At 40.4% G+C, this 24,155-nt stretch overlaps 1 protein-coding gene across 2 annotated transcripts in view; it reads left to right on the forward strand.

Moving 5' to 3' along the window:
• Positions 1 to 2,736: 2,736 nt before the first annotated feature.
• Positions 2,737 to 24,155, forward strand: part of RB1 (RB transcriptional corepressor 1) — a 184,702-nt gene continuing 163,283 nt past the window's right edge. The window contains exons 1-2 of one of the 2 annotated variants that reach the window (XM_020993794.2): positions 2,737 to 3,081; positions 8,405 to 8,531. In XM_020993794.2, the coding sequence (XP_020849453.1) occupies positions 2,957 to 3,081; positions 8,405 to 8,531 (252 nt within the window). In that variant the 5' untranslated portion in view covers positions 2,737 to 2,956. The remainder of the gene's footprint in view (positions 3,082 to 8,404; positions 8,532 to 24,155) is intronic. The other variant, XM_020993795.2, reaches the window with a different exon arrangement.

Genomic DNA, 24,155 nt, shown 5'->3' on the forward strand with positions numbered 1-24,155 from the left:
GGGTATTTTATTGCAATACCCCCAGAAGACTAGGACATACTCTTCCACAAGTATAAAAACAGCCTAGTGGAAAGTGGGCTCAAGCTTATAGCACCTGTGATAGAGTAACTCAGTCCTCCTGGAAATTCTTCCTCTAAACTCTATATAATGATACTCTTAGGTATCAGATATCTTTTCTGCGGGGACTTTTGAAGAGCCATGAAGCCACATTCAATCTGTCTTTGGCTCAAGATGCAGAAATTGCCATCAACTGATCCAGGAATGGTGCTAGGATGCCAATGGGAAGTCCTTTTGACCTCTGGAGTCCATGAGATTCTCCTCCAGTCAAGAAGAAATGGGAAGAACAGAGAAGACCAAGACTAATATCCAGGCTCAGGGTTCTGTTCCTCTCTTCTCTTCTCCTTTCCTTTCTACTTTTCCATCTTTTGATACCAAGAGCTATTTGTTGGTGACAATTCCAATAGGATTAAGTAGAACTTTTTCTTTTATTCAGTGGTGAAATGGGACATAGCAAAAGGACAATGAGCAGAAGAAAGGCATGATGAAGGAGGTTAAAAAAAAGTCTGACAGTTCATGCTGTCAGTTCCTGGAGGATAGAAGATAGAGAGACAAAGGGCAATGGCATGCCTAGATAACTCATGGACTCACTGAATTTTCAAGTGGGAAGAGACCTCAAAATTCATCTGGCCTTACCTATACAGTAAACTGTGACTAAATGATTTGTTAAAGGTTACAGTTAGAATCTTGGTTTCACTCTCAATCCACTGCTCTTTTCACCACACTACACTGCATCTCCTAAATTGTTTAATGGTTCCCTGCTTATTCCAGGAAAAAGTCCAAAGTCCTTAAGCTAGCATTTATGGACTATTTCTGCCGGGCCACGAACTATTCCTGTAAATCACATAAACACCCCACTTCAAGCCTTTGCCCATGCTATTCTAAGGTTCATTCCAGATCTAAATCTCTGTTCCCCACAAAGGATTCCCCTTTCCCTTTTTTTCTCCAATTAACCATATCCTGCCTTTCAGGACCATCTAAAATCCTGCTTCTTTCATAAGGAAACCCCGAGCAACAATTCCCTTCTTTGACCTCTCAAAACAGTTACTACTTGTCCTAATTCATTCAGGTACTTAAGCACACTATAAGGAAGTGAAATGATTAAACTGTTTAATATGTTATAAAATTATAGATTTAGGGCAGGAAGGGACAGACATCAACTGATCCAACTCCCTCATTTTATCAAAAAAGAAAGAAAGAGTGGGAGGGAGAAAGGAAGGAAGGAAGGAAAAAAGAAAAGAAAAAAGTAAGCTTTTGTCCCAGAGAAATTATGGGGCCTGCTCTAGGAGGTCAACTGTGGTTATTTAGCAAAGTCAGGATTTGTACAAACTACCAATCTTGAAAGCTCCATGTCTGAAACTACTATCTCTTAGACCCACTTTGCATTCTTTTAAGTATGATGCACATTCAGTTGAAATATAGTGAATGTTGTGTGCTGAAAGATCATGGCATCATGGATTCACAGACCTAGGGCTGGGAGGGATGTAAGGAGGCCATCTAGTCCCAAACCTCTCATTTTACAGATGAGTAAACTGAACTGAGAGAGATTAATTGATTTTCATAAGGCCTCAGATGTAGTAAGCATCAGAAGTAGGATTTGAACTCAAGACTTCTGAGTCCAGAGCCTGTGATCTTTCCACTTCACCACTCTGCTATCAAATCCTAATCATATCAAAACTAACCCTAATAATCGATTGACAATTAATAAAGATAACGATAATAGCTAATATATGCATATATATGTACACACATATGTATGTACAGATAGATAGAAAAGACACTGTTTACCATGTGTCCGGTGGGAGGCACCTAGGTAGCTCAATGGATAGAGCAGAGGGCCTGGAATCAGGAAGAACTGAGTTCAAATTTGGCTTCTTACACTTAATAGTTGTGTGACCCTGGGCATGTCACTTAACCTCTGTTTCTTCAGTTCCCTCATCTATAAAATGAGCTGGAGAAAGAAATGGCAAAGCACTCCTGTATTTTTGCCCAGAAAACCCCAGATGAGGTCACAAATAGTCGCACATGACTGAACAACAACAAAAATGTGCCAGGCACTGTGCTAAGGATTTACTATGGATAACGATGCCAATGATAATAAACACTGACACAGCACTTGCAGCGCTCCAGACACTGCGCTATTACAGAGCTTTACAATTATTATCTCATTTGATCCTCACAACCACCTTGGGAGGTAGGTCCAGTATTATCCCCAGTTTACAGTTGAGGAAACTGAGGCAAACAGGTGAAATGACTTGCCCAGGGTCCCAGTCAGTGTCTGAGGCTGGAGATGGAGGCGGGAGGGAGGGGATCCTTTATGAATTCGGTCTTCCCCGTCACCACACGGGTCAGAATTGAGTCCGCATCCCGGGAGGCGCAACGGCATTGCAGGTAACCAGACGGAAGGACCACCCCGGGCCTGGTCGGGGGGGCGAGCCCGGGGTTGGCGGCTGGGGCTCAGGGTCGGTCGGCTGCCAGATCCGTCCTCTCCGTGCCGCCAGGTAAACCAACCCCGGCAGCGGACGGGGCCGCTCGGCGCAGTACACACCGGGGGACTCGGGCAGGGAGGGGCCTTCCCGGGGACCTTCTGTCTTCGGCCTCCCCGGCTCGGCTGGCGGGCCGGGACCTCGGTTGGACTTATCGCGCAGGAGCGGAAGTGACGTTTTCCCGCGGTTGAGCGCGGAGCTTTTGGTGCCGGGCTAGGGGTAGAGAGGTGGGTGGAGACAGGGTTCTCCCGGTTGTTTGGTTGTTTTCGGGGAGAGCTTAAAGTTTTCTAACGGGAGCCGAGAGAGGACGAGGGGCGGCTGGTGCGGCGCGTTCACAGGGAAGGGCGCGTGTGCGCGTGCTCCCCTTCCCCCTCACCTCCCACCCCCTCGTCGCTCCTGCCAGTCAGTCAGTCATGCCACCCAAAGCCCCTCGCAAACCGGCTGTTTCGACCCCGGAGCCGCCGCCGCCGCCTTCCCCTCCCCCTCGCGAGGAGGAACCGGAGCCGGACAGCGGCCCAGAGGACCTGCCTCTCGTCAGGTGAGAAAGCCGGGGCCGGAGCCTCTCGGGGGAGGGGGGCGCCCGGCGGACGCCGCGGCGTCCAGGGAGGGGCCGGCTGCTTGGCAGGGCGGCACTCCGGGCCCGAGCCGGGAGCGGGGGCAAGCACCCGGCGGCGGCGGCGGCTCTTCTCCACCCGCCCCCGGCCGGGCTGACAGCTGCAGACGCGGGCCACCGGGCCAGGGGACGGGGCTTCCAGGCGGCAGGCTTGGCCCCAGGTTGACAGGTGGGTGGGGCGGGCCTGGGTCCTGGGGAGAAGAAGTGACAGGTGGCTTCTTTCTCCCTCGGGTTGTTGAGGAAGACGGCTGGGGTGGGTCGGGGGTAGTGACTCTGCTTGGAGGTCTCCGAGTAAAACTGGGCTAGTCGGGGAGAAAGAGCATTGTTTTCTCCTTAGAGATGCACCAGAATCCTGTTCTATTCTGTGTGTTGGGGTTTGATGATAGTTTGGGTCTGAGACAATGCAACCTAATTAGATGCGTTAAAAAAGAAAACAACAAAACACCTTTTCTTCCCCCCCCCCCAATTGTCTGTTGAATGCCAGGGTGCGAATATCATACTCTGCCACTTCCTGAATAATAAAGCTAATTTAAAAATATTGCTTTTACTGTCTTGCAAGAGCTTACTGTCGGGGAGTGGGGGGGTGGGGGGGACATTTACTGTCAGAATTGAGGGCACAGTCATCTAACTGACTGCCTAGAATGAGGGTTCACACTTTGGTGGTGTTACAAGACTAATAAGAGATTTAGTGAGGTCTGAGCCCTGGCCATTGTGTATTGCAATGCTTTAAGATGTTAGGTGGGAAATGTAAAGTTATTTGTAGTGATTATGTAACAAAGTAGCTCATTAGTAGAATTTTCTTACTTGGTACCTGTTTAAAACCCTTGTGAAACACGTTCAGTAATGTAATTTGCAGTGCAAGCATTTAAAATTAAAGCTGGCAAGGACTGCCCTATTAATTTAGTCTTTATTTTTCTTCCTCACATTTAGATGAAACTCATCCTTGCATGTAGGTCTGCATCGGCATGTCAAAGTTGATTTAAAATTTCTGGTGGGTAGGGACATTGATGTCTTATATCTTTAGTATTGTTTTGTAGAATGTTTAGCAATGCCCAACTCACATGGAATTGTTTACTTAGTGAAATCTTTATGTGAGCAACCCTAGTGGATACAGTAGAATATTACAGGGCGATGTGTTCTATGTATGTTACAACTTCCTGATTATTTTTCTTCTTTGTCAGTTATTCTTTATGTTTTATATTGAAAAGCATACACTTAGTATATTTATTCTCCAGTCAGGCAGTAAAGATTTATTAAGCATCCGGCACCATTGCTATGCACAGGGAATACAAGAAAAGCAAAAGACAACCCCTGACCTCAAGGACCTCACCATCTAATTGGAGAGACAGCATGCAAACAACTAAGTACAACAAGATCTATATAGGATGGATTGGAGATAATGGACAGAAGGAAGGCACTAGCATTAAGGGGGATTGGAAAAAGCTTTTTCCAGAAGCTGGGATTTTAGTTGGGATTTGAAGGAAGCCAAGACTTGTTTTTACCTTGAGGTTACAGCTCTATTGAAGGGCAATGGATGCTAGCATATACAATTAAAAGTCAACCTGGTGTTATTGTTAGATCCTACTATGGAATTGGGTGGCAAGAATAGAGTGGATAGAGAGTGCTGGGCCTGAAGTCAGACTCATCTTCCTGAGTTCAAATGTGGCCTCTGAGTTGATTTTTTTGATTAAAAAAAATTGTATATACTAGCATCCATTGCCCTTCAATAGAGCTGTAACCTCAAGGCAGAAACAAACCTTGTTTGCCTCAGTTTCCTCATCTGTAAAATCAGCTGGAGAAGGAATGGCAAACCAGTCCATGATCTTTGCCAAGAACACCCCAAATGGGGTCACAAAGAGTTGGATACAACTAAACAACAACAGTTAGATATAATATTTGGTTTGTTTTTAATAGGCTCATAGAAAACATCTTGAGTGTTTTAATATAATGAAAATATATAAGTATGGTGGCGTAGCTGAAAATGTCTTTCTTTATTCAGCTAGTCAAGCTGTTCTAGTAGTGTTCCTAACACTAGCAATTCCTGTTTGTCGTGACAGACAACATACAAAACAAAAGTATTGCAGAAACTGCTGAGAAAACCAGAAAGCAATTAGTAAAAAATTGGATTTTTGACCAACAACTTGCACCATATACCACAATAAGGTCAAGATGGACATATGACCTGAATATAAAAGGTCAGACCATAATAAAAATGAATAAAATGAGATCAGTTATCTTTCAGGAGGAGAATACTTAACCAACAAGGTATCAAGGAAATTACAAAAGGTAAAATAGATGATTTCTGTTACATGAAATTGAAAAGCTTTTGCAGAAAACAAAATATCAGTGTATTTAGGAGCAGTTAGGTGGCGCAGTGGCTAGAGCACCAGCCCTGGATTCAGGAGGACCTGGGTTCAAATGTGGTCTCAGATCAGATACTTGACACTTACTGTGTGACCCTGGGCAAGTCACTTAACCCCAATTGCCTCCCCTGCCCCGCCCCCCGCATACCCTAAAAAAAAAATCAGTATATTTAGAATAAGATGGGAAACTTGTCTTTTGGGAAAAATAAAATCATTGCATGAAATGTCTCAGAATAGTCTTATTTCCAAGATATATACACACACATACACACAGAGTCATTCTACAGTGGAGGATAAATTGTCAAAGTATACGAACCAAAGATTCTCAAAAGAGGTGCACACTATTAACAACTATAGAAAATTGCTCTAAATTAATAACAATAAAAGAACCCACACAGTAAGCATTTTGATTATTATTTGTGAGGCACTGCGCTAAGTGCTAAAGATACAAAAACAAAAGTGAAACACAAGTGTAATTCAAAACAACTATGAGGTTTCACTTTATACACAGAAAATTGTAAAAGATGAGAATGATCAATGTTGGATGAGATTTGGGAAGACACATTAATACACTGCTGCTGGAGCTATGAATTGGTCCATGTATTGCAGAAAACAATTTGTAATTATGCTAAGATGACCATACCCTTTGACCTTGAGATCGTGCTTCTAAGGAGGTTAGATAGAAAGGACCCATATTTACCAGAATACTCATAGAAGGTGTTTTGGTGTTTTGTTTTGTTTTTTGGTAATAGAGAATTGGAAACCAAAGTAGATTACCATTGATTTCATAATGGCAAAACAGATTGTTGCATGAATGGGATGGGATGTTACTGCATTATAATAAGAGACCAATATGAAAAATCAAGAGAATTGTGGGAAAATTTATGTGGACCAGTACAAGGGTGAAGTAAGCAGAACTGGGAGACAATGTATACAGTAATTACAACAATAAGTTGAAACAGAACTCTGTGTAATTATATTGAGCTGTCTACTGTCTACTGGAAGAATGCTGCATGAACTGTTAGACACAATTGATGTGCTGGTTTGTTTGCTAAACTACTTTTTTTCCTTTTAAAAATCAATCTATCAATTTATCAAAGCAAATATTAAGCCCTTACTATGTGCCAGACATGTGAGAAGAGAATGGCTTGCAGAGTAAGGGGGGGGCGCAAAAGAATAGATTGGAAATTAATATGTTTAACAAAAACATTTATATAATAATAAAAAAATCATAAAAGCAATATTTTCTGATTTCCAATTTTCTCTACAACTAAAAATTCCTTGAAAATATCCCAGGGTGACCACAAGCATCCAAGATATGGTTATGAACTGGCTAAAAAGAAGGAAACTTTTTTCTCCACATCAGTTTGTATTTCTTGAAGGAAATGAGAATGACAATAACTTTTCTTTAAAGTCTTCCCTCATACTTTAAGTCATTCAAAATGCAGTATATCCACTGTTATTCCTACTAATGTAATGTCGTAATCATGGATAATTAATTAAACTCTAAAGCAAGAGTTCTTAAACTGAATTCTGTGAACTTATTTTTTTAAAGAATATTTTGATAACTATTTCAATATAATTGGTTTCCCTTGTATTTTATTTTCTGTATTTAAAAACATTCTTCTGAGAAGGGATCTCTGGATTTTACCAGACTGTCAAAGGGGATTCTATGACACAAAAAAGGTTCAGAATCCCTTCTTTAAAGAATCTACCCAGCTGAGGCAGATCTACTCTGGCCATAGTAATGGAAACTTTGCTTTGAGACCTAGTCCTGTGCTTGGACTCAGCTATACTAGGTGGCAGGGTCTCACTCTTCTCCAGCAGTGTTGATTTGGTCCTTGCTACTAGAATCTCAACTCAGCTGAGTTAGGTGGAAGAGAAACTACGCTTCATTGTTATATAATCAAGTAGCATATTTTAAATGGATTTGAATCAGTCAACAATAACATTAATAATAGCTATTGCTAAGATTTGTATTAACACTTTCAGGTTTTCAGAGTACTTTACGTATATTACCTCATTTGGTCCTCACAACCACAGATGAAGAAACCAAGACTGAGAAATGTTAAGTTGTCCAGAGTTACATGGCTAATAATTATTTAAGGCAGGATTTAAACTCTTAAGTCTAGTACTTATCCACTGTGCCACCTAGCTAGCAATTATAATAGCTTCTTTAAGGGAAAACACTTAAGAAATGGAAGGCAGAAGGTTGTGAGGGAGGAGGGCAGTCTCCTGCAATGATATACAACTCTTTCTTCTAAAAGCAAATAAATGAAATACTAAAGACAGGGGGGAAAGAGTGATAAACCTAGCTTTGTAATACATTTTAATTGGTCAAGTAAGGGCTGGAAAATGTTCTAACAGAAGATAGCTCATTTTCAAGCATATACTTGTCAGTAAAATTTTTAAAATGAAATTGATTATGTGTTGACAAATCACCCAATGCTTGATTATTGTAATATTATTTGTAGTCCTTTCTTATCATCATCTCTTCTTCTTAAAGTAGTTAACTCACTTTTTTTCTCCCTCAAAACTGTTTGGTTACCTTGGAGTATATGTTGGTGAAGCAAGCCAGCAGCTTTCACCAGTGTGGTATGCAGTAAAGGAAAGATCAAGGAAAGAAAATTTTTAAAAAGCATATATAGATATACATAAAATAACATGTAAAACATTTTTGCAAACCATAAAGCATTATATAAATGTTCTGACATCATCATTATTATTATTATTATTATACAAAACACAACTTTTTTAGACAGTAGGAATGAAATTAATACTACTTGTCATTTTTCAGGTTATCAGTAGTTGTCTGAGGGAAATGTTTTACTTTATCATCTTGGTTTATTTCCATATGCCTTTTATAAACTTATTTCTGTCTTTAGGCTTGAATTTGAAGAAGCAGAAGACCCTGATTTTACTACATTATGTCAGAAACTAAAGATACCAAATCATGTCAGGAAAAAGGCTTGGGAGAATTGGGAAAAAGTTTCATCTATGGATGGAATTTTGGTGAGCATATTTCTCTTAATTTTTAAAATTTTTGTTATCTCTGATCACATTTGTTGAATACATTGTATACTGAAGTGATGTTAGATATTGATAGCTTATATTCTGATTTATAGTGAAGAAAGTCCATAAAATATGTCCTGTAAAATGGCACTATTTTCCATTCTTTTGACATGACTATAAGACCCCAAAGAATTGAGTTATTTCGTGTTGTAGGTGCTTTTGAAAATACTATTTGTAGAGTAATTAAAAATAATGTGTTACTTCCTTGTACACCTCACCTATTCCTTTATAAAAAAAAAAGGAACAAATCTCTAGCATTCCAAAGAACTGGACATGTATAAAAACTGAATGTTAAAAGAAAAGTGGTAGAATACAGGATGTCCCAAAAGTTGACTTTTGGGACATCCTATATATTTGTGGAAAAGAAGGAATAAAAGGAAGTTGAGGAAATGTGAGATCCTAGTATTATCAATAAAAATTTCCATTAAAATAATTATGTATATATTGCCACATTTTGGGTAGTTTTATTGGTTTGAAATTAGATGTACTAGGTTATTTTTATGTATGTGAAACTGCAAGGAATTACAACTCATCTGAAAGTTGTAGGTATCTAATGTTGGGGGAACTGAGGAAAGGGACTTGTGACTCAGAAATTATAAGTAGTCCCAGCTTAAAAAGTACTTGTTTGTGCATTAGACTTTTGGAAGTAGGAAACAGTGGTTTATAGTCCCAAGATACCTTTCAAAAGCCTATTTAAAACATAGTGTGGTTGAACCTTTTTTTTTCTTTAATAGTCTACAAAAAATAAGCACAATGGAATCTTGTGTTCTTTTGAACTGTTAGTTGTATGATTGCTTTGTTATGGATTTACTCACTATCTGACTATTCCTTCTGAGTCTCACTTATGGTACCATCATCTATATCCTTTCTCTATGTGGCTCTACCCTTAGGCCTCTGTCCTGGGCCCTTTTCACTTCTCTATTAACGCTCTCTATAAAAAAACAAAAACAAACCAAAAAACCAAAAAACCACTCTCTGTGATCTCATCAATGCCTAAAGAGTCAACTGTCTGCTGTACACAGATACGCTTCCAGATCTACTTATCCACCTCTCCTTTCACTGCTAAGTTCCTCCATATCTCCATCTACTTGCTCTAGCATTTCAATTCATCATGTCCAAAACTGAACCATTTTCTTTTTCCCCAAATCCTTTCCTGTTTCTATCAAGGGTCAATCAGTAAATAAACATTTTTTTTCTTTTTTAATATAAATTTATTTATTTTTAGCTTTCAACATTCACTCCCAGAAGTTTTTGAATTCCAGATTTATACCCCATCTTCCCCCCCTCCTACCCCAAGATGGCATGCATTCTGAATATCCCTTCCTCTAGTCTGTCCTCTCTTCTGTCTCTCTCCCCTTCTCTTATCCCCTTCCCCTTCTATTTTCCTGTAGGGCAGGATAGACTTCTGTACCCCATTTCCTGTATTTCTTATTTCCCAGTAGCATGTGAAAACATTTTTTTTAAACATATGTTTTTAAAACTTTAGGTTTCAAATTTTCTCTCTTCCTCCCTCCCTGCCCACCCTCGTTGAAAAGGCAAGCAACTCAATAATCAATATAGGTTGTACATGTGTAGTTATGCAAAACATGTCCATAATAGATATGTTGTGAAAAACTAACTCTATTTCCCTTAATCCTATCCTGCCCTCCTATTTGTTCTATTCTTTGTTTTGACCCTGTTCCTCCTCAGAAGTATTTACTTCTGATTACTCCCTTTCCCAGTCTGCCCTCCTCTCTATCATCCCCCTGCTCTCTTGTCCCCTTCTCCCCCTATTTTCCTGTAGGGTAAGACAGATTTCCATACCCAATTGAATGTGTATGTTATTCCCTCCTTAAGCCAAATCCTATGAGAATAAGATTCACTCATTCCCTCTCACCTTCCCCTGTTTCCCCTCCACTGTAAGAGACTTTTCTTTTCTGGTCTGTTTGTTTTTTGTGAAATAATTTATCCCATTCTACTTCTCCCTTTCTTCTTCTCCCAGTATAATCCTCTCTCATCCCTTAATTTTATTCTCCAGATATGACCCCTTAATCTTCAACTACCCTGTGCCCTCTATCTATCATCTATTCTATCTATCTATCTATCTATCTATCTATCATCTATCTATACATATATATAATTTTTTTCCTCCAACTACCCTAATACTGACAAAAGTCTCATGAGTTATAAATATCATCTTTCCATGCAGGAATGTAAACAGTTCAACCTTAATAAGTCTCTTATGATTTCTCTTTCCTGTTTACCTCTTCATGTTCCACTTGAGTCTTGTATTTGAAAGTCAAATTTTCTATTCAGCTCTGGTGTTTTCATCAAGAATGCTTGGAAGTCCTCTATTTCACTGAATGACCATTTTTTCCTCTGAAGGTTATACTCAGTTTTGCTGGGTAGGTGATTTTTGGTTGTAATCCTATGTCCTTTGCCCTCCAGAATATTATATTCCATGCCCTGTGGTTCTTTAATGTAGAAGCTGCTAAATCTTGTGTTATCCTGATTGTGTTTCCACAGTACTTGAACTGTTTCCTTCTGGCAGCTTGTAATATTTTCTCCTTGACCTGGGAACTCTGGAATTTGGCTACAATATTCCTAGGAGTTTTCCTTTGGGGATCTCTTTCAGGAGGAGATCCATGGATTCTTTCAATTTCTATTTTGCCCTCTGGTTATACTATATATCAGGGCAGTTTTCCTTGATAATTTCTTGAAAGATGATGTCTAGGCTCTTTTTTTGATCATGGCTTTCAGATAGTCCAATACTTTTTAAATTCTTTCTCCTGGATCTATTTTCCAGGTCAGTTGTTTTTCCAATGAGATATTTCACATTGTTTTCTAATTTTTCATTCTTTTGGATTTGTTTTACAGTGTCTTGATTTCTCATAAAGTCACTATCTTCCAATTGCTCTATTCTAATTTTTAAGGAAGTATTTTCTTCAGTAATCTTTTGGACTTCCTTTTCCATTTGGCCAATTTTTCTTTTTAGGACATTCTTCTCCTCATTGGCTTTTTGGACCTCTTTTGCCATTTGGGTTAGGCTATTTTTTAAGGTGTTATTTTCTTCAGTATTTTTTTGGGTCTCCTTTAGCAGGCTGTTGACTCATTTTTCGTGATTTTCTTGCATCACTCTCAGTTTTTCCTCTACTTCCCTTACTTGCTTCTCAAAATCCCTTTTGAGGGGGGGCGGAGCCAAGATGGCAGAGTGAAAGCAGTGACTTGCTTGAGCTCTCCCCCAAACCCCTCCAAATACTCATAAAAAATGGCTCTAAACAAATTCTGAAGCAGCAGAACCCACAAAAAGACAGAGTGAAACAAATTTCCAGCCCAAGACAACCTGGATAATTGATCAGAAAGGTGTATCACGCCGGGCTGGGAGCGCAGCGTAGGCGCACAGGCCGCAGCAAACCTGGAGCAGGCCTCAGAGGACTGAGTCACGGGCAGCTGTGGAGGTTTCCAGACTCCTCAATCCATGAATGCCAAAGACAACTTAGAAGGTCAGTGGCAAAAGTCTGTTTCTCTCTGTGGTCAGAGAGGAAGGCGGGGTCTCAGCTCCATTTCCCAAGAGCCTGGCCCTGGGGGGGGGGCAGCTGCTTCCCGAGCTGCTGGCCCACAGACTGAGGGGGAATCCAGTGGCTGATCAGAGAGGGACTGCAGGGATCTCTTTGCCAGTGCTGAGGCAGGAATCTCTTGCTTTGCCCATGTCTGGAACTGGGTCACAGTCCTGGGCGGCAGTGCTGGGGTGAGGAGGAATGCTGGCATGGTAGAGCTTGGAGTAGCTGTGGAGAGGAAGCCTTCCTCACAGTTACGGGACAGAAAGGAATACTTGTGGTCACAGGCCAGGAAAGGAGTAAGCACCTCGCCCCTTCTCATACCACCTTGGAAGAACTGAAAATTTACAGGCCCCTACAAGTATCTCTGAAAACAGCTATACAAACCCCTGAAGCTTGGGACAATACATTCTCCACACTGGAAGCAGACTCTTACCTTAACAAAGAGTTTAAAACTCAAGTAATTGGCTGGGATCATGAGCAAGCAACACAAAAAGAGTCAGACCACAGAATCTTACTTTGGTGACAAAGAAGATCAAAATATACAACCAGAAGAAGACAACAAAGTCAAAGCTGCTACATCCAAAGTCTCCAAGAAAAATATGAATGAGTCCTAGGCCTTGGAAGAGCACAAAAGGGATTTTGAGTTTTAAACTCCTTGTTAAGGTAAGAGTCTGCTTCCAATGTGGAGAGTGTATTGTCCCAAGCTTCAGGGGTTTGTGTAGCTGTTTTCCAAAGTACTTGTAGGGGCCTGTAAATTTTCAGTTCTTCCAAGGTGGTATGATAAGGGGCGAGGTGTTTACTCCCTTCCTGGCCTGTGACCACAAGTATTCCTTTCTGTCCCGTAACTATGAGGAGGGTTTTCTCTCCACAGCCACTCCAAGCTCCACCACGCCAGCGCTCCTCCTCACCCCAGCACTGCTGCCCAGAACTATGACCCAGATCCACACACGGGCAAAGCAAGAGATTCCCGCCTCAGCACTGGCAAAGAGATCCCTGCAGTCCCTCTCTGATCAGCCACTGGATTCCCCCTCAGTCTATGGGCCAGCAGCTCGGGAAGCAGCTGCCTCCCCTCCCCCCCCCCCCCCGCCCGGGGCCACGCTCTTGGGGAGTGGAGCTGAAACCATACCTTCCTGTCTCAGCACCAACAGAAACAGACTTTTGCCACTGACCTTCTAAGTTGTCTTTGGCATTCATGGATTGAGGAGTCTGGAAACCTCCACAGCTGCCGGAGATTCAGTCCTCTGAGGCCTGCTCCAGGTTCGCTGTGGCCTGCGCGCCCACACCACACTGCGCTGTGCTCCTGGAGCGATACACCTTTCTGATCAATCATCCAGGTTGTCTTGGGCTGGAAATTTGTTTCACTCTGTCTTTTTGTGGGTTCTGCTGCTTCAGAATTTGTTTAGAGCCATTTTTTATGAGTATTTGGAGAGATTTGGGAGAGAGCTCAAGCAAGTCACTGCTTTCACTCCACCATCTTGGCTCCCCCCCCAAATAAACATTTTTTACGTGCTTACTATCTACCAAGTACTGTTGTAAGGGTAAAAAGCATAAGGATACAAAGAAAGGTAAAAGATAGTCCCTGCTTTTGAGGAGTTCATGACCTAATGTACAAACCAACTACATACTGTATATATCGGAAATAATCCACAGAGAAAAGGCACTAAAATTAAAAAGACTCAGAAAGGCTTTCTGTAGGAGATGGGATTTTAGTTGGAGCTCGAGGGAAGCCCAGAAGTAGAGATGAGAAAGGAGAGCATACCAGGCATAGGGGAACATCTGGTGAAAGTGCCTGAAGTCTGGAGATAGAGTGTGTTGTTTGAGGAGCAACCAGGAGGGGCAAGTTACGAAGGGCTTCAAATGCCAGAGGATTTTGTGTTTGATCATGGAAGTGATAGGGAGCCACCAGAGTTTGTTGAGTTGGTGGGTAACAGAGGAGCTGTAATTTAGGAAGATCACTTTGATAGCAGAGTTGGGGTAGACTGGAGGGAGAGAGAATTGAGGCAAGCAAACCCACTAATAGGCTATTGCAGTTGTCCAGGCATGAAGTGATGAGAGTTTGCACCAGAGTGGTGGCAGTATCAGAAGAGAAGATGTATATGCAAGAGATATTACAAAGGTAAAATTAAATGGGCCTTGGCAACAGATTGGGGAATGAAATATAGTGAGGTGTCAAGGATGACAGTGAAGTCGTAAGACTGGGAAGATGATGCTGCCCTTAACGGTAATAAGTAATTTTGGAATCGGGGGAGGGTTGGGAGGAAAAGATAGTGAGTTCTGTTTTGGACATGTCGACTACAAGATGTTTGTGGGACATTTACTTTTAGATGTCCAAAAGATAGTTGGAGATATGAGACTCGAGGTTAGGGCTGGATAAGTTGATTTGAGAATTATTAGCATAGAGGTGACAGTTATATCCATGGGATTTGATAGATCTTCAAGTGAAATAGTACAAAGGGAGAAGAGGCCCCAGGACCAGGCCCTGGGGTATACCCACCATTATTGGGCATGAACTGGATAAAGATCCAGCAAAGGAGCCTGAGCAGTCGTATAGGTAGGAGGATAACCAGGAGAGAGCAGCATTTTGAAAATCTATAGAAAAGAGAGTCTCAAAGAGAAGAGGGTGGTTGATAGAGATTTTCTTGATTATCTTTTTTTCCCCTGGTTCAATAACATTTTACATTTTGTCCGGGTGTTTGGTGTCATCCTGCATTTTATATATCAAAATTGTGTTATCTTTAGCGTGGACGACTTCTGGTTTTGCTTGGTCTAGTCAAGTTGCTCTTCCTGTTTTGTTTTCTTTATTGCCATTACATCGATTGTGAAATTAGAGTCCAAATGTTGTCATTTTACTATTTGTTGTTGTTATTCAGTCATTTCATTTGGGTCCAACTCTTTGTGATCTCATTTGGGATTTTCTTGGCAAAGACACTGGAGTAGTTTGCCATTTCCTTCTCCAGCTTATTTTACAGATGAGAAACTGAGGCAGACAGGGTTAAGTGAGTTGCCCAGGGTCACACAGCTAGGAAGTGTCTTGAGGCCAGATTTGAACTCAGGAAGATGAATCTTCCTAACTTTAGGCTTGGCATTCTGTCCATGGTGCCACCTAGCTGCTCATAATTTCACTGTTATTGATAGAGAAAATTATTTGTTATAGAAGTTTTGACAAATATTTCCCATTTTTTATCTGTTTACTTTTTTAAGTTTCATTCTTGGATACTCTTGTGATGTCCTAGCTTAATTGGGCATGTCACCTGACTTTTATAAATTTGTTTTCTTCTGTGCAACTTCTCACTATTTTAGGAGATGTGCATAATCTCTCTCCCTCTTTGGTCACTTTATTTCTCTGGTGTCTCAGTTTCCTCATCTGTAAGATGAAATGGTTTGATTGTATGGCCTATGAGGCCCTTTGCAACTCAAAATCTATGATCCTGTAATGCTTAAGATTTTTCAGGCAGTTTTTTATCACAAGCTGATGTTGTCCTTGTATGTTATATCTTACTATTTAACAAGATCAAATGTTTGCTGGCTAAAACTGTTTCTATGTTCATTTGACTTCCTTGAGGTGATTTGATTTATGTTGGTTAAACTTCAGTCAAGGTTTAAATTGGCTAAACTTAACTCAAAGTTAATTTAATAGTAATGGCAGTTTCTTACTTATGAACACCTGATTTTTGAGGGACCCTTTCCTACACATGGCTGCTCCACCTTTATCACTAATCATACCATCTGGTGGCTTTAGCAGGAACTGTTGCCATACATAAGCCTATTGCCTTGGGTACCTCTGCTTCCTTATAAAGCCATGGTCATTGCACATAGACACTTCATTCCCTTATCTTCCCAGAAGCTCTGTTGAACGAAGTTTCTTATCTCATTCTAGAAATTGAAAGGAAGGGAAACTCCTATTCTTTTATAGGATGTGTATAATGTAGTGAGAAGTAGAAGTACCCTCTGACTAGGATCCATGACCAGAAAGATAGGCTCTTGGTATCTATAGTTCCAACTGTGGTTGCATTTTTCTATAGAAACAATGTTATAAATTGTGGTTATGTTCTACAGTACTGTTGAATAGTCACATTGTCAGTCAGTCAATTAATAGTAAGGGCCTTTGTGCCACATACTGTGCTAAGCGCTAAGCTAAAATTTGGAGTTAAGTAGGCATTTATGGGCTAGCCTGAGAAACTAATCACCATTTATAACATTATGGTAAAACATATTCCTTTACGAGAGCAGAATGTAATGATGTTTTAAATATTATCATTTGGCATATGTTCTTTTTTTGCCTCATATGTTTTATGGTAGAAAACAATAACCTATGGAATTCCAATTATTTTTTGGTAGGCTTGCATGTTTGAGAGTATAGTATGAATAAACTGAGGAATACCTCACTTTTGGAACACCTCTTGAATACATCCCCTTCTCTCCTCTGACGCTGCAACCCTGCTACCATTCTGGTACAGGCCTTTATTACCGAATGCTTGGACTATTGCACGAGTGCTGGTGGGTCTGCCTTCACAAATCTTTTCCCTTTCTAATCCATCCTCCATTCAGCCAGCAATGCAATTTTCCTAATGTGAAGGTCTAAACATATCTCACCCCCACCCCTCTTGCAGTGGTTCCCTATCTCCTCCAGGATCAATTACAAAATGTATAGCGCCACTTATTTTTCCTGCCATATACTCTTTGATCTTTTGACACAGCCTATTCCACAAAAGAGACACTTTCTCTCTCAGCTCTAGGTATTTTCTTTGGCTGTCCTTCATTCCTGGAATACTCTCCCTCCTCAACTCTACCTTCTGCCTTTCCTGGTTTCCTTCAAGTTCCAACTAAAATTCTACCAACTATAGGAAGCCTTTCTCAACCCCTCTTAATTCCAAGGCCTTCTCTCTGTTAATTATTTCCTCATTTATCTTGTATATAGTTTTATTATTGTTTTTATTCATCTTGTATATAGCTTGTTTGTATGTGTTTTTTGCTTGTCTTCCCCATCTGATTGTGAGCTCCCTGAGGGCTTCCTGAAAGCACCTTTTGCCTCTTTTTGTATCTCCAGTGCAATGCGAAGCACATAGTAGGCACATAACAATACTTAGTTGGCTGGTTGGTTGTTGCCCCTTGTTCTTGAAGAACACAAAATGACATTACTTTGTTAGAGTCAAGTTACAGTGTGTTGGACTGTGGCTGATCAGACCAATATGAGCTCTACCACAGGTTGGGCACAAATAGGCCATGTGAACATTTGGAGTGGATTCTCTAAATTTGTACATCTCAGTGTTTCTTTTGAGGTATTTCAGTTCTGCTTTGTTCATAGAGCAAAGCACCTTCTTTGATGAGTGCATGCAGGGCAATTCTGTGCCAGGGTCTCCCATGTCACACAATCAATTCCAAAGTTCTTAAGAGAGACCTTGAGAGTGTCCTCGTATCACTTCTTCTGACCACCTTGTGAGTGCTTGCCTCCATAAAATAGTCTTTTAGGCAAACATGTTTGATATTCAGATAACGTGGCCAGACCATTAGAGTTGATCTCTCTGCAGTAGATTTTCAGTGCTTGACAGTAGTTCAGCTTGAGAGAGGACCTCATTCTCTGGTATCTTATCCTGCCAGGTGCTATTCAGAATTTTCCCAGGACAATTCAGATGGAAGCAATTCAGTTTCCTGGCATGGTGCTGGTATACTGTCCAGGTTTCACAGGCATACAACAATGAGGTTGGCACAGTGGCTCTGTGGACCTTCAGTTTGGTAGTTAGTCAATACTTCTCTCCCACACTTTCCTTCTGAGCTTCCCAGACACTGAGCTAGTTTTGGCAATGTGTGTTTCAATGTCATTATCAATATGTACATCCCTGGAAAGTATGCCAAAGTAAGTGGGCTTATCCACAGTATTCAAAACCTGTGGTTCTGTGTATGGATGATGTGGTACTGGCTGGTGGAGTGCCTGTGTTTTCTTGGTGTTAATTGTTTGGCCAAAATTAGCACAAGCAGCAGAGAATTGATCCATCCATTGTTTCATATCAGCTTCAGAGGCTGCATTGAGTGCACAATCATCTGTGAACAAAAAATCATGCACTATCTCTCCCTCCACTTTAGTCTTGGCTTGTAACCTTTTCAAGTTAAGTAATTTACTGTCGGTGTGGTAGCTGACCTTGATGCCATGTTCATCCTCCTTGAAGGCGTCTGATAACATTGCTGAAAACAGCATGCTAAAAAGCATTGGAGCAAACACATAGGTTTGTTTCACTTCATTGGTGACTGAGAAATTGAACATTATCCATTATCCAGAACCAGGCAAGCATGCTGTTGTGAAACTGACATACAATACTGATGAACTTCTCTGGGCAACCAAATTTTGACATAACTTTCCATAAGCCCTCATGACTGACAGTATCAAAGGCCTTGGTCAGATCAACAAATGTTGTGTACAGACCTCTGTTCTGCTTCTGGCAAACACCATATGGACCATTCCTCGGCCCTTTCAGAAGCCATGCTGGCTCTCAGGTAGATGACCATCTTCCAGGTGAAGGATCAGCCTATTAAAGAGGACTCCGGCAAGAATCTTGCCAGCAGTGACTAAGAGGAAGGACTGGCACCGCCCCCCCCCCGCCCCGGTCCCCCATGACTGTCATAGGACAATCTATTTCCTTTACCTTTATAGAGATGGACAATACTTATTGACTGACTACCTGTATTCTTAAGTCATATTAGTAGACAGGTATTGGATTTAGAAATGCCCCTGAAAAATCTTCTATCCAAATACTTTTCAGGAGAAACTTCAAGAATAAACTGTAAGTGATTGTATACCATTCAATCAACAGGCAGTTATTAAGCATCTGCTATGTGCCAGGCACCATGCTAGACCTTGGGACTACAGAGAGAAAAATAAAATAATCCTTTCTCTCATGGAGTTTACATACAATCTAGTGAAACAATGTCTACTCCAATAAGTAAATACAAAGAGTCATTTCTGAGAAGTCCGAATAGCTGTGAAGGTCAGGGGAAAGACCTTCTATACAAGATGGCACTAGAGCTGAGTTTTGAAGAAAGTTAGGGATTCTGAGAGTCTGAGGTGAGGAGCCAGCACATTCCAAGCTTGGGGGACAGCCTGGGAAAAGGCAGAGCTATGGAAGATAGAATGCTCTGTCTGAGGAACAGCATGTAGGCCCATTTTGTGGAAATATAGATTGTGTAAAGGAGAGTAAGAAGCTTCGAAAGGTGGCTTGTTCAGGGTCACATAGCTAGTAAGTGTTTGAGGCCAGATTTGAACTCAGATCTCCTTGACTCCAGGACCAGCACTCTATCCACTACCCCACCTAGTTATCCTGTGGGAAATATTTCAACCCTGTGGGAAAATAGTGGCTCTAACAGAGATATCTTCATAGCTGCTGCATTTATTTTTGGCTTTGGAATTGCCAAGCAGACAGACAATAAGAACAAAGCTAAATAGGCTTGTTTTGTTGTTTTGAAAAAAAGAAAATGTTACATATTGATAATCAAGAGGATTTATATAACAAATTTGTTACATTTTGTAGATTAGACATCTACAATATCTGAATTACAGTATAATTAGAAAACACTATTATTAGACATTATCTAGAAAACATTCAGCCACGGACATAATATCTGAGGACCACAAACTCAGAGCTGGATGAGAACTTAAAAATCATTTATTCTAACTCCCTTATTTTACAGATGACAAACTGAGATCCAGAGAAGTTAAGTGACTTCTCCAAAGTCATACAGGTAATAAGTGATAGAGAGGGTAATTGAACACAAGTGCCTTTCCTACTGTATTACACTCTTCCCATTCAAAGAAAGTATCACTTTTATTTTCTAGTAACCAACTTCAAGGATAAATGAAGCCTTTTCTTCACAAGGGATTAATGCAATTAAATGGAATAAGAAATAAAAAAGGGTGTTTAAAGAGAAGAATCCTAGCAATGGCCTATCATCAACAGAATTTTCATTCCAAGAATTATTAACTTCAAACCAAGAACAGAATTCATCGATTTTTGTGGATTCATTTACTGCAACAAAGATCCAGTGCTCAGCATATATGGTAAAATGACACAAATCCTAATTAGTTTCAGGTACAAAATGACCTGAAGTCAAGAGATTATAGGATTCAGAAGAAATGGTTTCAGGTCCCACTGAAACCCAACTTTGAATGATAGATACATCATAGCTAAAAACAGCAAATCAAACCCAATGAACAAATATTAACTGAGTGTAAACTTTTGTTCCGTATTTGCCAGGTACTGTGGTGAGTTCAGAGAAGCATAAGGTGCAACAGTCTGCTAGGGAAGGCAAAAGATAAATGCACAAACAGCTAAATAACAGTATCAGATCTCTTATAAGGCTGTGTGTATTAACTGCCAATAAATGCTATGAAATCAAGTGAGAGAGAGATTAGTTTGTTTAGGAGAGATCGGAGAAGCCTTTCAGAGAAAGAAAGACCCTTAAGCTGGACCTTGATGGAGAAATGAGGAGGGTGACATTCCTGACAGGGAAAACTGCTTGATAAATGTAGAGAGAATGAAAAAACAGAATCCTAGGGAATTAATGGGAAACAAGACAGAAAAGATAAGTTGTTAGGCAGATAGTAGTAAGAGCTCCAACTAGGGTAGTTGTGGTAAGAATGGAATGGGGAGAAGCAGACACAGCAGATTTTTCAAAGGAAATATCAGTAGGACTTTAAACTGATTGGATATGAGGGCCATATCAACAATTAAATAATCATTTGTAAAATGAGGGCATGGATCTCATATGTTCCCTTCCAGCTCTGGCATTCTAAGCAGAGATCCAATACAGTTTCAGTTAGTCCTTTAGATACTCACTGAATATTAAGTAAGCCTTAGAGTCAACATCACCAGATTGTGAAAGCTTCTCTAAATTTTTAGAAACTCTACATTAATAGGGACCCCCATGATAGCCTTAAGTTTGATGACCTGTTATAAACTCTTGATAGAAGAGCCAGTTATTAACAGTTTGAGAATGTGATTGCAATCAGCTCCTACAGATATACCCCAAAATCAGATTCTAGCTTTGTTGCATTAACTCTTCTGGAATTACTTATCCTGCTTGCTTGCTTTTTTTTTCTTTTCCCTAATGGGGGACCCTTGCCTTTGGTATTAGAAGGAAACCATCCTCATCAATGTAACTATAAACCATAGGGATTCAACTATGGGTTCCATCCAAATGAGTTCTATGAAGTCCAACCCATTCATTTTAGAGCAAAGCAAACTGAGACCTAGAGAAGTTAAGTGACTTGCCCAAGGTGACCTAGGTAATTCCTATTCCGTAGTGTTTGATACTCTGGATCTAAGTTCTGTGTAAGACCAGCTGTTTTTTCCCCGTGGGGTACCTGTGAATGACAAGACTTAAGTTATACATTAATTAATTAACAAGCATTTACTAAATGCCTACCCTGTACTAGACATCATCCTAGGTGTCTAGTATAGAAACATAAAGGGTATAGAAACACAAAGAATAAAGCAATTTCTGTTCTCATGGAGGTTTTATATTCTAATGAAAGACAACTCTGTATCTTTTTCTCTATCTTTTTATCTTTCCAGCAGCCCAAAGTTCTTATCAAAAATGAACCACTCCAGTTGGCTTTTGTCATCTGTTTTTGCTTTCTGAGAGTCTCATCCTAACTACATTTTTTTTTTAGGCATTTGGGGCTAAGTGACTTGCCCAGGGTCACACAACTAGTAAGTGTCAAGTGTTTGGTCTGAGGCTGGATTTGAACCCAGGTCCTCCTGACTTCAGGACCAGTACTTTATCCACTGCACCACCTAACTGCCCCCTAACTACATTTTTGATGACCTGTTGCTGGCATTTAGAAAATATGATATGAAATAAGTTTGAACAATCATAAATTAAGATGTAATCAATTTTCATTGACCTTGGAGAGAGCATACACAAGTGTGTGCTTTATAATGTGGCATGTTTATGTGGAATTTCTGAATGTAGACAAAGTAAAGAGAGAAATTAGAAATGCTTATCAATAAAATCAGGAAAACCTTAAAACCTTGAACTGTTAATCTCAGGTAACGTAGTTCATTGGATGCTGAATTTGGTAGTTTCTTTGTCTGTAAAATTAGGAGGTTAGACTAGATAAACTCTTGAGGTCCTTTCTAGTTCTAGATCTATGGTCTTATTACACTCCTATGAAGTATTATTCAACCAATCACATGCTTTAAAATACCAACTAAACTGTGTTCTTCATCTTCCCTTCCCCCTAACCCCCAGTCTGTTTTGGTAATATTTATGGCATATTGCACAAAAAGGGGGTGTGGTAGAAAAAAGGTTAGAGGATACTGACCTTTGCATTCTTGGGATGTGCTTTTTGTCTGCTCTCAGGTTTGCTTCTTTTTCCTTGTGTACTAAATATGTGAGAAGAAAAAATGCCCTATTTCTGTCTCCTACTTCCATGCAAATAGAAATGAAGCTGCTGGGAATGTATAAGAAATTCTGCCTTTTCCTTAGATAAGGAAGAAGATCTAGGAGTCAAAGGACATTCTTGCCCCCTCTATACCTGTGAAAAACATATTTCCTGTTAAGAAGGAATTAGGTCCTCTGATAAACTTGTGGTATTGAAGGAGTACTTATAACTCAGTCTTCTTTATCTTTCTTTTTTGTCTAGTCTTGTAATTTGATCAGTGCAGGGACTTCCATTCATAGAAACTCAGTAGTCGCCCTTCATAGAAACTCTGTCTACTGATGAAGATTGGCAACTCAACTGTAATTTATAGTAATAGAAAGTTCCTTGGGACACTTTGAGAAGTTAAAGTGACATAAAATAAACTTGGGGCCCACTTGGGTGTGTTAAGAGGCAAGTTTTAAACCCAGGTTTTCGTCCGTTGCCTACCTTCTATCTCCTATGTCATGGTACCTCTCACGACAGTTTTAATATGTCTTTATGAGATTGTGTAATTTATATTATGTACTCCAACATGATTATCTGTTAATTTTCAAATGGATCTAGTGACAATAGTAGTATTAAATGCATTCAGTGAATTATTTCTATTAATTCATTTATGCTGTTGGCTTGGCAGCTGATGACTAACTTTAAATATCATGAATTGTTTGAAAATTTGTATTCCTTCCTTTCCATGTAATGGGTTCCAACTCCTTTTTCCATGTTACAAAAATGACAAATACCAATAGCATGTTTTGGTAGCTTTATTTTTTGTTTTTTAACTGATAATTTAAGCAAATCTAATATTTCACCACTTGGTGGTGCTCCATGACAAATTAGTATATTCTAGAAGTAGTAGTAAGTAATCACTAATTTGGGAGATATTGTTAACGTAGGTAATAAGTACATAACTTTGTGTACAATGCTGTCAGAGTGGTCTGATCCAGGGCAAAGTCTGATCATTTTCCCCCTGGTCTGAGCTCTATAAGCACCTAACCTGGGTTTAAGTCTGAGCAACTGTAGACTGCTTCTGGACTTAGCCACCATTGTCTAGTTGGAAAATTCTTTGGTTCGGAGTGACAGTACTGCAGGCTCCTCTTTAGTCTGGGATTCTTGCTGTAGCTATTCCTCTGCAGACTTCAGTTTGGGCTAGAAGTTGGAGCTGAGACCCTGCTCCACTCCTGGGTCCTGAGCCACACCACTGATATTTGCTTCTTAATTTCCCCCTTGCTGGTTGCACAGACTAGGGCCTGCAATTGTTCTTCACCATAGAATGCCACCTCTGGGTACAAGTCTCCTCTTCAGTCTTTCCTAGATCTGTGACCTGCAACTGGGTGAGTGACAAAGCTGTGAGTTGTCACCTTTTCCCATACCCTGCACAATATTGTCAGCTTCTTGTTCTGGAGCATAACCTCTCCTTGTGCTAGAGTGCTCTATCCAGTTCTCCTGACCAGACCCCATCTACAGACTTCTCTGTCTCCTTATGTTCACCTGTAGTGGCATTCCATTCCTGTACCATAACTTGTTTAGCCATTGCCCAATGCAAGAAAGACATCTGCTTTGTTTCCATTTCCTTGCTATTATACAAAATGCTGCCATAAATGTTTTGGCTCA

The sequence above is a fragment of the Phascolarctos cinereus genome, unplaced genomic scaffold, assembly GCF_003287225.1.
Source record: "Phascolarctos cinereus isolate Bilbo 61053 unplaced genomic scaffold, phaCin_HiC Scaffold_726;HRSCAF=1367, whole genome shotgun sequence".
Classification (NCBI taxonomy): domain Eukaryota; kingdom Metazoa; phylum Chordata; class Mammalia; order Diprotodontia; family Phascolarctidae; genus Phascolarctos; species Phascolarctos cinereus.